The sequence below is a fragment of the Cavia porcellus genome, unplaced genomic scaffold, assembly GCF_034190915.1.
Source record: "Cavia porcellus strain 051 isolate PalLab524CR breed Dunkin Hartley unplaced genomic scaffold, mCavPor4.1 scaffold_1, whole genome shotgun sequence".
Classification (NCBI taxonomy): Eukaryota; Metazoa; Chordata; class Mammalia; order Rodentia; family Caviidae; genus Cavia; species Cavia porcellus.
This window is the reverse complement of record NW_026947484.1, coordinates 74750825-74769240: the sequence shown is the minus strand read 5'-3', so window position 1 is coordinate 74769240 and position 18416 is coordinate 74750825. Positions and strand designations below refer to the sequence as shown.

The 18416-nt window shown below is 35.5% G+C and overlaps 1 protein-coding gene across 1 annotated transcript in view; it reads right to left on the bottom strand.

Annotated features, from left to right (window-relative positions):
* Ptar1 (protein prenyltransferase alpha subunit repeat containing 1) overlaps positions 1–18416 on the bottom strand; it is a 47218-nt gene that overhangs the window by 10151 nt on the left and 18651 nt on the right. The window contains exons 4-6 of the mRNA XM_063250096.1: positions 11440–11544; positions 9402–9615; positions 911–1215 (exon numbers count right to left, since the gene is read on the bottom strand). Coding sequence (XP_063106166.1) covers positions 911–1215; positions 9402–9615; positions 11440–11544 — 624 coding nt within the window. The remainder of the gene's footprint in view (positions 1–910; positions 1216–9401; positions 9616–11439; positions 11545–18416) is intronic.

Here is an 18416-nt window from a genome sequence, read left to right as displayed (position 1 = left end):
AGAGTCTTGGTTTTAAGAGAAAGGGAGAATTCCCTATTTATGAAGATGCCAAAAAGGGGAAGGCGACTTCCAACTTCTGAATATATTTAGCATGGAAATAAGGCTGACCAAATCTCCACAAATAACCTATAAAAAAGCTGGGGGGAGGGAGGGTTTTCAAAAACCTAAATACACACATTTTGAAATGCTTACTTCTTACCCAGAACATGCCTTTTATTTGCTAACTTTATTCTATAGCCTGAAGCAGAATCTGTATTTATGAAGATGGAGATCCCTCCAAATAGAAAAACACCCAAAATAATTGAAGTAAGGTGTCCACATATCTGAGCTTATTCTGACACGAAATTTACATTACTGTCAAATGTACTCAAAATCAGTCTTTTCCTGTACAAAACAAAATCCCTAACACTTAAAATTTTCTAAAAAAGCCTAATTACTCTCAAGACCAAATCATTCCTAAACAAATAATAAACAAATCAATACTTTACCTTACTATATACTCAGACTGTAATTAATAACCTCAATACTGACTATACAACAAAATTACTTATAAAACTTTTTCCCTTAACAAACAAAACAAAAACAGATCATAGCACTTAATTCCAAGATATACAAAGAGAAAGCCCAAAAACCTTTGTTTCTGTTTAATTTTGGAAATAACACAGGTTATTCTGCTACAGAATTGAGGTTGGATACCACTAGCCTAAGCCACAAGAAGGACCTGCATGAGGGGCTTCGTATTGATTATGACAATGATGATGATGATGATATGGGAACACAAACCCTTTCTCAGTCACAGTGCCACACCCAGATGATCAAAAAAAGGGCAGAAGTCAATACAGCAGCATCTGCACCTCTCATAAAGACATGCAAAGGTTCATGGAGGAAATGCCCTTGTCCCTTCTCTTACCTATGACACCACAGGGTCTCATGTCCTGGGTAGGAATCAATAAGATCAGTGCTGAATTCCACTTCCTTTTCTAGAAGATGAGAAAGATTTATCCTTGGTTCCTCTGCTGAAGCTGTTGCTTCTTCATCTTTTGGAAGAATCAGGGCTGACTCACTCCTCAAAGGGTTCTGCTCCGATACAGGATCATCTATCACAGTTTGGCTAATCAAAGATTTTAACAAAAACTGGCGGTAGTGAAATCCACTGTGGTCTGAAACGTGCATGGATGCCCAATGTTTAGTAGAAGATAGCTCAGCAAGAAGAATCTTGAGGAAGAAAAAGTGGAGGTAAGAAGAAGAATTTCCAAAGGTTTTTCTTTCTCCATCAACACCCTGTGATTTCTCTTTGATTTATTTCTTGTTTTTGTTTTCTTTCTGATAATTATTCCCCTGAGTGTTTTGTATACAATGTCAAGCACAGCACTGTCATTTAGAAGCTTAATACATGCTAGTGTCTCTTCTCCCTTATAAAGTAATGGTGGTGATTTCTTTTTAAACTACAGAATTAAAGACTTGACATTTTTTCCCTTGATCTTGACTACACTTTTTGATTGACACTGAGAAAAGCCAAATGCTAAAATAATGATAAACATGGCAGTGCTCATTTACAATACTAACCTAGAAGAGAAAATAAAAAGTTACCTTGACATAAACTTTCCTCTTCCCTTTAGTATGCATGTATCTAACTGGTATGAATACACACTGCCTGCTTAACAGACTCAGTATCATTATTTGTTCTTTACTACAAATGCCAGGAGTGGAGGAACCACACTGTTTCATTTACTATTTAACTCTAAGAGTTTAGCTAAACACTATGATGCATGAATAACAGGATTTTTCCAGGGTTTGTGACTTTCACTACTTGCTCTAATCTCCCCATAAATGATGTTTTTAAAAAAATAGATAAAAATAAGCAGTAAATTGTTCAAGACTTTATATTACCAATCCTGCAAACTAAAGAAAAGCTCCACTTACGAAAAAATAAAATTTTTGGTACTGTTTTGGACAAGCAGCAAACAAAAATGAGTGCTGATCAATGAAAGGTATTATCAAGAGCTGACTACATTCTGCCAGAAACACTTTCTGACCAGCTAAAGAAAAGAGACACACAGCTGTGAATATACAGAGAGTACAATGACAGTGATGGCTTCACACATTTGTGTTAAGGTCTCAGGCAAATACCCTCTTCTGTACCAAGATCCCTTCGCACTTGTCACAGTCCTTTCTCTGCTACATGAAAACTTACACTCTTCTAAAGTTTCATAGCCCGCGTGCGATCCACTATATACACAAAAGAATTTTCTACACAGGTCTTCCTTACCATTAAATTCTGCAGGTTTCCTTTCTTCCTTCCTTCCTTCCTTCCTTCCTCTCTCTCTCTCTCTCTCTCTCTCTCTCTCTCTCTCTTTCCTTTTCTAATGCTACAAATATTTATTCATTCCTAGTTGATTTCATGCCCCTATACCCACTAGCATCAGAGTGGACACATACATGTTTTATGACTGAGTGAATAAACAATTTAATGAAGGAGGTGATAAATACAATGCAGAAGGATTACTTCGAATCAGAATATTCAAGTTTTATCATTGGAGTGTTTTTAAATATTTCTTTTAAGTTCTAATAAATTTATATGTAGACATTTATATGTAAATTTATTCCAAGGCAATAAATTCTCTGAGAAAATGGATTTTAAAAGGTGAGCAAAAATAGCATCAAAGGGCTAGCGTTTTAGCTCAGTTGCATGAGCACCTGCCTAGCAAGCATGAGGTCGTGAGGTCTATCCCTGGTACCAAAAACAAACAAACAAAAAAAACAGCATCAAATAAACATCTGCTTGAAAAACAAATTAAATTCAAAGTTATTACACTTTTGAAGAATTTGTTTACAGGGCATTTAGGGTATAATAAGGCAGCTTTTTACTTATGGTATGGCTTCTCAACCTGGTTTGAAAGACTATTTAAAAACTACAAAAGACTATTTAAAATAAACTTATACTACATGAAAAACCTTTATGTCTAACAAGATAACTCTACATAGAAAAATGGAACTTATTTTGTCCAATTTTGAGGCAAAAATAGCATATATGAAAGATTTTTGACAAAACCTATTTAATTTTTTAACAAACTGTCTTTTTAAGAAAAAAAAATCTATCATCTTAAGATATATAAAGATGAATTATTAAAGAAGAAACTTTCGGGCTGGGGATTTACCTCAGCGGCATAAGCACCTGCCTTGCCAGTGTGCGATCCTGAGTTTGATCCCTGGTACCAATAAAAAACGAAAAAGACAAAAAAAAAAAAAAAAAAGAAGAAGGGACTTTCAAGACATTTTCCTACAAGAACACTGAAGTACACAGATAAAGGCAATGGTGAAATGACAGTAATTACTTTTAAGTCATCTTAAAACACATTATCTAAAGATACAACTTAAAGGTTTAGGTACTAAAAAATGAATGTCTTCATATCATACACCTTAAATATTTGTATTCTTTCCAACTTATATATAAGAAAAAAAATGAGTAAATAAGAAAACTACAAAAGCAGGACTATGAAATAGAGGAATAACAGGTTTAAAATGAATAACAAAAATACATATTACCAGCTTCACTTTTTTTTTTTTTTTGTTCTTTTTCCTTTTTCCTTTTTATTGGTACCAGGGATCGAACTCATGACTGCCTGCTTGCAAGGCAGGCGCTTATGCCGCTGAGCTAAATCCCCAGCCCCACCAGCTTTACTTTTAAAAATATTTGATTTTTCTTCTACTCATAAAAGTGATAAAAATGATCATTATAGAAAATTCCAGTGACAGAAGAACATAAAAAAGCAAACAAAAATCACTCCTTATCCTCAGCCACAGACCCTTACTCTTAACAATTTGGTATATAACCAATACCTCAGGCTTTTTTCTATGCACGCATATACAAAGGGTTTATTTATAACAGATTTGAAACACTTGGATTTTGTTTCACTTAAATTAAGAGCAAATTTTTATGGCATTAAACATTATATATCTTGCATAGTGTTTTATCCTAAAGGTAAGTACAATTTATTCCCCTATTTGTTTCTAGTCTTATATAATCTTTGTGCATACAAGATTGCATTCAAGAGAAATTTCTAGATATATATTTGCTGGAATAAAGAGAACAATACTATAAGGTTCTGGAAATATATTATCAAAATGCCTCTAGTAAGACTGTATAAGTTGTATTTCTATTGGAAGTACAAGTTAATGCCTATTTTTAGCAATACTTCATTACTTTGATAAGTAAAAAATTATGTTTATTTTAATCTAAATTCATTAGTTTTCCTGTTTTCTTAAGAAGTTCCATTCTTGCCCAGTTCCATAATTTGTCTAATCTATTTGCAAGTCATTACTTGTCTTAAAAGTTTGTAAGATACTTATAGAAATTAAGCCTCCATTTGCCACATATACTTTAAGTATTTATATGAACATATTACTGAAATTGATTTTAATTTTTTCCATGTTTACTGAGGTAAAACAAAACTATACAGATACATGGTTCACAATCTAATGATTTTTATGTGTACAATGTGAAATGATGATCACAATCAACCTAAGAGCCATCATCTTACTTTGTATCACTGTTTTTAGAGGTAAAAGCATTTAAAACCTACCTTCTTAGCAAATTTTAAGTGTATAATACATTCTTAATTACAGTCACTTTGCTGTACAACAGTTACAAGCCTTTTCACCCTAACTGAAACTTTATACCCTTTGCCTAGTAACTCACGGCTCACGCCACCCTCACCCCTGCAAGTAGCACTCCATGATTTGTTCCAGATACACGTGAGATTCTCAGTATTTGGCTGGCTTATTTCATCCAGCCTAATATCCTCCAGGTCTCTTTATTCTTCAGATAGGTTTTTAATCCCCTTATTCTTCATATAGGTTTTTAATCCACTAAGAGTACAGTTTTATTCTATATATAATAAGAGATTAAAAATGTAATTGAATCATTTTCTGAAAAGCCAATCAAGGCTGTAGGTATGGCTCAGGGTAGAGTGCTTGCCTAGCACAAGGCCTTCACCCCCTTGACAAAAACAAAACAAAACAAAAAAGACATTCACATGTAAGCCAGTCAGTTCTTGCCAGCATCACCAACTGAACAAAGGTATTTTTTCATATTATCACTAATGAAGTCTATAGGTATTATATAATGAGATTTGTTTCTAGGCTTTCTATTGTTTTCCTTTACTAAGTCTATTTTTGAAACAGTACTATAGTTTTAATTGCCCTGTCTTAAACATTTAAATATCTAATGGCATACTGTTTTCATCTTTTTCAACAATTTCTTAGCTATGTTGCAAACTTTATCCTTGTGAATTTCTGAAGGTGAGAAATAAGTCAGAGGTTTTTAATACACTCGCAGAGCTAACACAGATACCACTGCTAACTAACGTAAGACATTTTCACCAGCTCTTCACCAAAAATCAAATCAAACCAAGGAAACTAACACTCATTCTTCTTAGACATCACTTGCATCCCTCTCCCCAACTGCTGGCACTCAGTAAATCTGCTTTGTCTTTCTGAACAAATTAGATAAGTGGACTCCTACGGTATGGGGCCTTTCCAGAGTGGCTGCCTTCCACCAGCATGTTGTTTTGAGGTTCACTCACCTGTAAAGTCAGCATTTCAGCTCCTTACCATGGCCGGTATTCTACTCTATGGCCATAGGTATCACATTTTGGTTTCTTTTTCACAGATGATGAACATTTTAGATGTCACCACCTTTTAACTATTATGAGTAATTTGGCTATAAACATTCTCATACAAGTTTTGGCATGAACATGTTTTCAGCTCCTTTGAGCAATTTCTAGGAATATGCTAAGTTTTTCAAGAATACACTGGTTGTCACTATGTGTATTTTTATATATACTAATTCTATATTTAATTTTTTGAGGAAATATGAAATTGCTTTTCATAACGACTGCAATATTGTATAGCCTTACAAACTACAAACAAGGTCCCCGATTTCTCCAGATCTCCACTTGATACTGTTTACCATTCTAGCTGAAGTGAAGCAGTATCTCACTATGTTTCTGATATTCACTTCTCTATTGGTTAATGATGCTGAAAGTTTTTCCATGTTCCTGTTAGCCATCTGTATATATTTTCTGAAGAAATGAACTTATGTGTTTCTTTGGGTGGCAAATTATATCACCTTTTAACTGCCCACTAATAACAAATCAGCTTGGCTATGAGTCTTTTCTCTTACTCTTCCCTCAAAACAAATATTATTTTAAAATTTACTTAAATATATGTTTATTTACTTTGGTTACTTGATACAGGATCTTGTTACTATGTAGTCCAGGTGGACTGCACTCTCTGTTATAGTTCAGCTGGCCTCAAATTATTATTTTTCCTGCCTTAGTCTCAGTGATAGAATTCTGGGCTGGGATTACCTATGACTGCCATCACACACAGCTTAAATATGTATTTATTTTAAACATATACACATCACAACAAAATGTAAAATAAAAAAATTAATTCCACCCCACAGTACTACTAACCATTGTTTATTTTCTAAACTTTTTTCCTGATTAAAAAGAAAATATTTGTAACACTTTATTTGTATGTACAAATATATATTGTGCATTTATTTTGTGCAAAGCACTATTTGCTGTCTCATTCAATGCTAATAAATGTTAAAATTATGAAGTTTACCCCACTTAAGTTTATAACCTTAGCCTATTGTGAATTTTTAATAACCTAAAGTACAATTTTTTAGTAGCATCACAAGATTCTACACTTTGTGATATATTAAAATGTGAACTAATCTCTCACTGCTGGAGGGTCTTTCTAGTTTTATACACCTACTATTATAAACCTGCTCTGAGACATTAAACCTTCATATTTTATTAAACCTAACAGCCAAGGTTTATTGAGCACTGTGTTAGTCACTTTACATGGCTCTTTCTCATTATGGTGCATGCCTGGATGAGGGAGAGATTTTCATCATCACTGTTTGATAAAGGAAGAGGCCAAAAGTTAAAGAGGCCAGGTAACTTTCTCCAGGCTACACAGAAAAACTGGTAGCAAAGCTAGGAAGCAATTTAGGTTTGTGGCATCATTATGTCACACTGTCTCTACCATTACTTCTCTTGGACAAACTCTTGGAAGCAGACTTCTAAGTGTATAAAATGCTGCCAAGTTGCCTTGTAGTAAGACTGTAACAGTTATTACAATGTTTATTGTCATACCTTTACCAACAGTGGATACTAAACTTTAAAAACTCATTTTCAATCTTTAAGTAAAAAAATGCCAGTTCATTTTCCTTGTTATTTTTAAGCTGTTCTAGACTACTGGTACTTGTGGAATTACTTCTTCAAGTACGCTAAGCATAGCAGACGTGTTCTCCCAGTTGGACCCAATGGCTTATTGCAGTGACGGTGAACCTGCCACAGTGGGCTATTTCTTATCACTGAAAGCTCGAAGAGGTTCACCATCATTGGCTTATAGCAGCAGCAAGGAATTTTGAAAATTAAGCATTCTTTACTGAAAACAGAAGATGCTGCAGTAGTGGTAGTGACAGGAGAATGGCAAGTCCCCGCGCTCAGCAAGGGCAGGTCAAGGAAGGCTGATAACATGTGAGCCCAGGAGTAGGCCCAAGCAGTCAAGCCAGCACCTTCCTGATTGATGAGCTGTCATCTTGAACATCAAACGGTCTCAAGTAACCAACAACTTCCCTTGCGCCCTTGCTCCTGATTTTACGGGCAAACCACATGGAAAGGTCTGTATCATGGGAGGAAAGTTTACAAAGACCTCTCAGCCCACCTGGACTCTGGTCTTCCTTTGATCCCGCCCCCCATCCCTACCTCTTCACTATGAAGTTGTGGAGCTGAGACAACCAGTTCTAAAGCACTCCCTTTTCCCAGGCAACTTGTACTTACTTCTCCAGACTGAGACAAACGTTTCCAATGCACTGTAGGTAAATGAAGAGTCATTTCTGTGTGTCCATGGTATGTACCATGAGCTTCCTCAGCTCCTTGAAGTGTCATGCTGCCTTGTGACTGATGGTCAGCATCCCAGTTTAATTTATTGACAGCAAACTCCTTGTCTTTACTGCTATGCCTAACACACAGGACAAGCGGCTGGGAAAAGCAGTTCTGGTACTTTTTCACAAATAAGCTGCACTGACTTGTTCAAGAAAACTGGCAGCCAACTTCATCTAAACTTCCTATTTACGGGGGGCGAGACAAAGGAACTAAAATGTAGTGATCTTCTTGGAGATGCCTAGTACTTTCTGTCCATACTCTACTGCTTCTCAGCAAAGTCCTTACTTTAAAAACGAAAACACTGAAGCTCTACTTTCTACAGTTTATAGGGGCAGAACCTGAACTCAGCTGATGTGATTCTTACGCTTTGCTTTTTGCTCTTCATTATGTGGCCTTCCCTCTTGAAGCCCATACCCATGTTAACTCTAAGGAAAAGGGCTATTCTTGTAAAAGTAAAAAATCTTTACTCCAAGTAAAAATTTCTCTATTTTCCATGGAAGAATTTCTGGCTAGAAAACAGGGGAAAGGAGCCTGAGAAGGGAGCTGTAGAAAGGAAGTGGTACTCTAAAACCACAGAAAGCGTCCCCATGAATCTGAAAACCCTGCTTGGAGCACTTCGACCTTCAATTTGGCCTTTTAAAATTATTCCAAGCCTATGAAGCTTTTTAAAAAGTATCTTAGAATTCTTATGGCATTAAATATTATAAGAGAAAACATCGCCATACTTTAATGTATAAAAAGGCACACACGGGATACCTGGCTCTCATCCTGGTGAACAACAAAAGGGCTAAGTTGAAGCCATTAAATTTCTCTGGGAACCTCCACCTTCTCATTTCTAAATTACAAAGACTAGTTCAACAGTTCCTAGCCTGAGCATGCATCCAAATAACCCTGAACCCGTGGAGAATACTGACCTCCAAATCCCACCCTTACTCTGATTTAGTTCACGTGGAACAAGACTTAGGCCTCCCTGGGAAAATTTATAGCATCTGCTTCATGTGGAAACACCTGGGTGAGATCTGTGCCCTGCTCCCCTCCCTGCCTACCAGATCAGGGCACTGAGAAAGGACAGCCAACAGACACAGCATCCCGAATCACACAGCCAGAGGCTACCGAGAAATAATTTCAATTAGAAGAGGCTCAGTAATCTCCTCCTGTTTCAGAGCAAAATGAGTTGTGCTCAATCTTTCCCTATTGGCTTAATCTGTCTTTGTATACCAATGTACCGGCCTCAGCAGTGCCCACAAGTGCACTAATGAGGACGGAAACTCTCTGTAACTACCAGGGTTTCTCTGGAGGTATCTGCGTCAGGATCCCCTCGAGCTGCTGGACCATCACTTCCTCTACTTTACTTCTTAAAACTTCTCTGAACTACGCCCAGCAGACTGGCACAGCACACTAGCAGTGTGCACCGAGACTGCATCATGATAGCCCTACCTTGGCATCCAGCTTAGCCAGGTGCTGCAAGACCCAGATGCGATGGGACCAGGCATTGTAGTTGCTTGGGTATCTCCCTGCTGCTTCACCACAGACCTCCATCTCTTCCTGTATCAGTCGCTGTGTCCTCTCTGCAGGAATTGTTCCCAGGTTTCCTTTGGTTACAAAGGGAGGCAAAGAAGCTTCCTGCATTAGCTGTTGTAGCACCCATCGCCTGTTAAGGTAGCATGTGGAAAAGAGCATAAATCAAAGAGACAAACTATCAGCTCTCTTTGTTCTCAATTTAATTGCCATACACAGACCATGTGAAAGAAAGACCTACCTAGAAGCTCAGGTCTTGGGGAGGTAAGGAGAGATTGGTAGTCTTGTTTTTGGAAATAAATTTAGCAGCATGAATGAAGGGTGGAGGGGACAAATAGGAAAGGGAAACTTTTCTGTAACTTTAAAATCTGTCAGAAAGAGAATGGCATCAGTTATAAAATGAGGACTTCCAAACTTCACTTGGCCAGAAAATGTAACGGCAACTGGCCTTGGGTTTCTGTGGCAGTGGTGGCAGAGACAGACTATTACCTTTGTACCTCAGGTCATGATTGGTTTTGTTTGCAAACAGAAACATTTGGCAAAATTTGGTTTTTGCTTGCAAATGTAGCATCAGGTGACAAACACAATTGCAGCCATCTTTCCCACACAAACACAAACGTGGCCAGTAAGCATTTGAAGCAAAGTCGTGGTTCATGTCTTCACAGAAGTGTGCCTGCCTCACTCTATGTGTGTTTGCGAATAAGAAACTGCATTTTGACAACTTTCATTAAGCAAAATTTCCATATTATATCATAAAATCTAGAAGGAAACAAATACAATTAGCTAAACCATCAAGGAGGTTTTAAAATATCTTTATCCACAGATTTTTGTCTATTTAAGATTGCATTAGCATTAAAAAGCACTAAAGCATTAAAAAGTACTAAAAAGGTACCTACAACTACTTAGTATCTTTTGTTTCAAATATTTTATGAAAGCATTCTTTTAGACTAAAAATTTTCAACCCAAAAGTAAGATAAAATTGAGTAAGAAAATTAATTTCTTTTTAAATAATGGAAGTTTTTATTTAACAAGAAAATACTGCTTTATTTAAGAATTACAGACAATTGATGAACATATACTTAATAGCTTCCACCCCTGACACCACCCTTTCTAGACTCCATACAAAGTCTGGAGGGTGACTATCCACTTGCTAGTAAATAAGCTGATGATGGTCTGGAAGGGGCTGCCCTGCAATAGTAGGCAAAGACACAATTACAGTTCAAATACTTCATACTGGCATAAGATCCTCAAAATGCCCAGGACTAAAGAATAGTCAGAATGGCTTAATGAAAAGCGACTTCTTCAGAGTAACTTCTCCACTAATACTGATTAGCAAGCTGACACCCTTCTGTTTTAGTCAAATAAAAGTGGTAACACGCGGTCCAAGAGGAAGATACTTTCAGACAGCCAGGATACAGAGACCCTATTTGCCTTCTGGATGCCTTATGTTTTTAAAAATGCTGACATTTATGGTCTTGGTAACTTTAGCTCAGCCCATACGCCATTCACCTCAGCTGCCCCTAGCTTCCTTTGTAATTTTATTTTAATGACCACAACCATCACCAGAAACACAACCTGATGCATTTAAAAGCCCAAAATGCTCAATATGATGTTGAGCATCTAAATGCAATCTCCACAACTGCAGAGACAGTTAATAGCAGCTAATGTTTATTGAGTTTAGTATGGGCCAGACATTGTGGTAGTGTTTACCTGTATCATCTCATGCATACTGAGTTACAAGACAGGTATAGTTATTACTTCCACTTTACGAACAAGAAAACTGAGAACTTGGAGGGGTTAACTGATCATGAACAAAAGTGAAAGCCCTAGATTTAAATGTAGGTATTGAACTTCCAAAATTGATGCTGTGAACCAGCACAAAGACCCAGCTTCACTTGCTGTTCCTTCCTCCAGCCATCCTGAATTCTAAACATACTAGGCTGTAAATTAACCACACCTGTGAATCCACGTTTCTGGACTCTTTGGAAACTTTGTTAAGGCCAGTTTTCCCAGATGTAAGTCTTTAATTGGATTTAAGGTACCAGAGAGGATCAATTCTTTCCTATAAAAGAAAAAATTTGAAAAGCATTACATTATCCTCCTATTCAAATATTCTTCATGATTTCTAATACAACTCCATAATAAAATGTCAATTCCCAAGAATTAAAATTTAAAAAAGAAAATTAAAACTCCAAACCAATGCAGTATAATATTAAACTGTCATAAATGTCACAAGTGATAATGAAGAATGTATTCTCATAATCTCAAAATAAATACATAATAAGAATTTCTCTTAAGTCAACAATGGAACTTTGTTCAACTATCTGAGTAACAGCAAAAGTGTTTTTCTTGGCTATCTCATTTCAAAAAGTTGTATGTCTAGATAGCAGTTATCAAACAGTAGTCAAGAACTGCTCATTACACACACACGCACACAAGCCAAAACACACAGTGTAACTGAGATGCAAAGAAAAGATTATTTATTGAATCATTATCCTATCCATTTTATATTACTCCATATTTTTGCATTTTTTTTGCATAATTTTATATCTCACTCTCATTATGTTTTAAGAATTTCCCTATGGATTTTAAATAATCTTTGTAATAAATATTTTAAATGCTCAAGTGGTTTTCATTCAGTAGCTGTAAATATACTTTAATATCCAAGATATATCTACAGGATATAATTTAATATCCTTTGTCCTTACAAATATATATTTAGGTTGCTTCTAACTTTTTGCTATTTTAAAAGAATTATGGAAAACAAAGAAAACAACAAAGCCTTGTACTCAGACACTGGTATTTTTGTGCTACTACTTAGGATAAGTTTCCAAGTGGTATTACCACGTGAAAGATTTACCATTAGTACACTAGCTAGCTTTTTTTAAAATGTAAGCAGATGTAATCGGTATTTTAAAGCTGATCAAGTTCAACCAAAGGCTCAACGAATGTTAAAGAATTTCACATCAGTTGCTACGGATGTTTCTATAAATGCAATTTACATTTAATTTCTCGGGTAAGTTTTTGCTTTTTTTTTTTAACTTTTTTTGAGACAATGTCTTGCTATGTAGTTCGGGCTGGCCTTGAACTCGCAATGATCTTCCTGTTTCAGGCTCTTGAGTGCTGGGATTACAGGCACGTACCACCATGCCTGGCAATCAGATATATTTTTGATAACAGGTGCCACTGTTTCAAGTATGCTTCCAATTAATTCTTATATTATTTTATAATAAAATTGGATCAGTTATTAATCTTCAAATGTTCTTGTGATAATCTATAAATTTATTTTACAGGAGTTTAAGCCTGATAAAACCAGAACCCTTTTACATCAGTTGCTTAGATGAATTTAGTTCTAAAAATGACAGTAAATCTTTCTAGCAACAATATACTATTTCTAAATTTTTATCTGATAAAGAAAATAAACTTTTTCTTAAATGAATATACAGTGACAATACTTGGATTTTGTAATTGCTTTTCAGGGTGGAAACATAAAAGAATGTGAAGCAATACTTACAAAGTTTACAGTTATTTTAATTGACTATTTTCCTTTCATTATACAGGAAACTTATTTTTTGTCAAAGGAACAAAACAAAAACACAAAAAACTTAATGCACCAGCCAATTTCTTCTATAGGCTTAGACAGTAAATAGGAATATCTACCAAATAAAGGATGCAAAGATTGTTTTATGTGACTTTGACTACTTTGTAGAACAGTAACTATTCAAGTGGAGCCCTTGGCAGTAACATCAGTGTATTCTGAGACAGGAGAAATGCAGACTCTCGGTCTTGCAGACACACACACACTCAGCGTGGTACGATTTCACAAGCCCTTTGGCTGAAGTACAGTAACCTTTAAAACCACTACTGTAAAGAAAAGTATATAATATTTAATTTCCATTTGCTACATTTAAGACATATTGTTATTCACAACTGCCTTTCTTTATACCCATGTATTGGGAGATAATAAAATATTTCTTTAGAAAAGACTGTCTGACTTAAAACCAAGTCTTTACAAAGTTTCTTAAATTATGGGCACTGTATTAATTTGTTTATTTGGAAAAACAATGCTATATTTTAGAATGATATCTTAGTCTAAAACAACTCAGCCAACAGTACATATGACTGCTTAATTAATAACATTTCTGGGTGCAAGACTGAACATCTGAAGGTGCTGGATACTGTTGTAAACAAGTTTTTTAAAAAAATTATATTAAAAAGAAATATTTTAAGTGTTAAGTTATGGCAATCCTAACCTAGTGGTATAATAAAAACTAACTGCTTTAATAAGTCAAGATTCAATAGGAATCTGGATGGAGAGGAAATGTCCCTCTACCTAGATTCAAAAACTATGGTAACCGAAACATCTTAGATACAAGAGGATAGGGTCTAAAAAATGCTAGACAGGTAAATATGACTTTTGTGACAAGATCATTGATGTAAATTAAGTCATGTAAGGCATTTCAATAAAACTAATAAAATGTATAAAATGAAAATTTATAAAGTGAAACATCTGTCATTTAAAAACTGTGTAACTGAACTGAAATAAATCTTAACAGCATTAACTCACTGCATGTGGATCCCCTAAAGCTTATACAGTAATACAGTGCTAGCCATTTTCTGTGGAAAATGTTTCTTGTTAGAGAAATGGGGTGGTACCTTAAAGGTAAGGTGGATTTATCTGAGGAACCTTTATGTTCATGCATACTGAAAAGTCTAGCTTCTACTTCCTAGGTGGCACATTGCTAACAGAAGAAACAATGAATCCAGGATCATCAGTAAACTCTGGAAAAAGCAGGAAGGGGGAAAGCAGGTATGATTCTGAGGTTAGAGGGCGGAGATAGTAAGGAACGATGCTACGGACAACCTTGTGGGAAGAAGTACATAAGTGAGGGATGCCATGTTTAAAAAGGTGAGAGAAGGGAGTAGATGGATGGATTTTTTTTTAACAACTGAAAAAAATGGAATTATAGAAGCAATGAGGTCTTCCACATAGCATATTTTTGAAACGATAAAAGTAACCCTTTTAAAATCTTTGCTATGTATTTTTACTAATTAAACAGAATATACGAAAAACTCTCATCACTTGCTATTGAAAAACTCTTGTTCATTAGAAAACATCACCTACTTTCATAACTAAAACAACTATGGGAACTTTTACAGCTACCAAGGTGAGCAGTATACTGTACTTTTATGATACTGTATTTTTATATTTCCACAGTTTATTTTGCTTGAGGCAGATCTCTACTGGTTAGCTCTGTACCTGCTACATAATAATGAATATTATGAACAATTGCCATCTTATTTCTCCACTCTTTGTTCTGTCTGAAATAACAATCAACTTCATAAAAATTGTCATCCACAGAACACTTTCCCTAATTACTGTTAAGCAATGTTATCTAGTTTACTTCTTACAACAACACTGTAAGAATTACATTGGGCCATGTGAAAAATGCCAATATTCAATCTTTTTTTGGAAAAAAAAACAAACAAACAGAGAAACTGTAAGCTGTAAGGACAATTTGGAGAATTCCTCTGTACTCTGCACCTGCTTTCCATATTGTCAACATCCTACATTACTGTGGTATAGTCCTCAAATGTTGACATTAGTGAAGTCCATACTTTATTCAAAATTCCTTAGTTTTTATTTTTACCAAATTTCCTTTCTTTATTCCAGTGCCCCATCCAGGACCCCACAACTCATTTTGGTTGGTTATGCATCAGCCTCCTCAAACTCATCTGGTTTTTGATGGCTTTGCATTTGTATTGGTCAGATACTGCGCATCATGCTTTTTATTGTGCTCAAACTCAGGTTATGGGAATGGAGGAGGAAGATTACACAGGTAAAGTGCATCAAATTAGGGGCACGTATAATCAGCACAACTTATCGCTGTTGATGATGACATGGGTTACGTGGCTGAGGTGATGTCATGTCAAGTCTCTCTACTACTTTTCAGAAGGAAGTCAATGACTTTCTGATTCGGTGCACAGCCTGCACTGAGGAACCGTGAATAATGCTGTGCCTTCTTGGGGGGATTGCCCAGATAAACTAACTGCACCTTTGTCTTCTGCCTCTTCCTTATTTATTCACTGATTCTTTCATGCCAATGTGAACTTCTGGATATCTATTTTATATTATGGTTTATAAATCAATAGCTTGTTGAAGTAGTTCCTCCCTCTTACCCACAGTTTAAGTCACCCACAGTCAAGCAGAGTTCAAAAATTTTGAACGGAACATTCCAGAAATAATGTGTAAGTGTTAAATGGCACATTGTTCCAAATAGTACGATGAAATCTCATGAAGCATAGCTCAAGATTTGAATTATTCCTTTGTCCAGTGGATGTATCCACTCTGCATAAATCCTTTAGGCCCTGAGTAGGAAAAAACATACTATCCTTTGTTTCAACACCATTATAATAAGCGAGGACTACTGGACTTACTTTATTACTGAAATCACTCCAGCTCTTGCTACTGGAAGTTCTTTAAACATATTCATGTATCCCTTTAACATAACCCCACCACACTGTATTTAAATACTTTTCTTACTTCCTGGCTCCCCAAGACACACACTACAACATATACTTTCTGCCCTAAGTCTAGAATCATCTATTTCTCCAAGAAGCCTACTTTTCTAGAGAATGATGTTAGAAATCAGCACCCAGGTGCTGAGATTCAAATACAGTATTTTTGATCTAAGAAAAAAAAATCGAATGGTTTAACCCTGTATTATCTCAATTTTACAGACATGAGAATTAGAGACATTCAGTAATTTGCTCAAGGCTTCCTAACTCAGACTGTCAGAACTAAACCTCAAATCTGCATAACACAAAGTTACCAGTTTAAGTCAATGGGCTGAATAAGGAACATGAATCACTGGAGTTCAGTATCAGCTATCCTAGTAGCTCAAAGAAGTTGTTTACTCTTAAATTCATAGACTGATGAAAAAGCAGGACACTATTATAAAGTTACCTCTATTATCAAGTAACTCACCAACTTTCAAAGCAAAAACAGTCATTTTTTAATAACCAGGGGGATTTTTAAACTATGTACCATTTACTATAATCACATATCAGTTCAAAAATTTATTCTCACTTCTATTTCCCCCCTAGGATTGCAACATTTAGAAACTGAACTACAGGAGTATTCAGATTAGTTTTTAGAAGTCTATAAAATACAGGAAAAATCATTCAATGTCTTCCAGGACTACTGTAGAGAAATATACCAAATATACTACAAAACGCTGAGTATTTGGTTTGTAACAGACTTTACAAGATTAGACTAGTTTACTTCCCAGGCGGTTGTTTTTTGTTCAAAATTCAGGCATGATTTCCATATTGTCAACATCCTACATTAACTGTGGTATAGTCCTCAAATGTGATAATCAGTGAAAACAAATCAAAATTTACCAAAGCATATATCTGCAATGGATTTTTAAAAATCAAGATTCCTTTTCATTTATTACAAAAGTTTAACATTTTTCAAGGCTATTGTTATACACATCACTAAAGTTTGATTTATGAAACAATTTCCATTCATAAGAAACCAAACTACACATAATCAGAGTCAGCTTTGAAAGAATCTTAAAAATTAATTTAGTTCAAATCTCTTGTTTGATAAACTAAAACTCTTGAGAAATTAAAGGTTTTGCCAAAAGTCAACTGCAGTTAAGTGATGAAATAGAACTACGTTCTATGGACCAGATTCTCTCTCCATAGATACTTTTAACTACCATAAAGGTATCTAATGAACAACACAAGTGTACATGAATTTAATACAGATGCATGTATATGTGCACATACGTAGACATGTATGCTTATCCATTATGCTAGTAAGAACTTGGTTTTTTCTGTTTTTGTTTCTTGGAGGCAGGGTCTTGCTCAGGTTGACCCCAAATCTGTGATCTTTCTGCCTAAGCCTCCTGAACATGGGATACAGGTTGTGCCATCATGCCTGGCTAGTAAGGACTCTTTAAAGGATTTTCAATTCCCAACAATGAGAATGTGAAAACATGAGGTACTCATTTCTTTTTCACTGAATTTATTTTCAGTGCGCAGTTTGTAAACTTCATATTTATTAGGTGCCAAGTGTTAGAGAAACAAAAGAAAAACAACAAAAGACACAATTCCTAACCTTCAAAAGCTCTCCACTGTAAGTTCATAGTATCTTCCTAAGAGTTCTTTTTGCTGTTTTCCTTATCTTGCAAGCTCTAGAACAGTACTGCTCAACAGAAATATGTGAGTCACAAAGTAAGTACATACATGATTTAAAGTTTTTCTAACAGCTATATTAAAACAATTACTGTATAAATTTACTTTAATTCAATATATCCAAAATGTTACCATTTCGACAAGTAATTAAAAATAAAGAGATATTTCACTGGTTTGGGTATTTAGTCTTCAAAATGCAGTGCACGGTTGTATTTCCAGCACATCTCCATGGAACCTACTCACATTTAAAGTGCTCAACACAAATGAGCAGCCAGTGGTCACTGTTCTGGCTTCAGAAAATACTGGAGTACCTCAGGGTTCAGACTTTGAACTGGTTGTTTTTGCTACCTGCACCTGCTTCTTTGGAGAAGTTTGATAGCTTTAAAACTATCTGTATGCTAGTGATTCCTAAATTTTTATCTGGCCCAGACTATTTCCCTGACCTTGTAGATTAATACACCTCTAGACAGACACAAAACCCACATGGCCCCAACTGAATGCAGACTTCTAACCACACCATCTCCTTTTCAGAGAATGGCAGCTCTCTTTTCAGTAGCTCAAGGCAAAACCAAACTCAGGTCTGATTCCTTTTTTTTTTTTTTGCATCTAATTTATCATCTGTAGCTTTAAAATCTAGGCAGATTTACAACTACTCACCATTTCCACAGCTAAGCTCTTCATGTAAATTACTGCAACCTCTTCCTAACTTCCAAACCACTCCCTGCACGT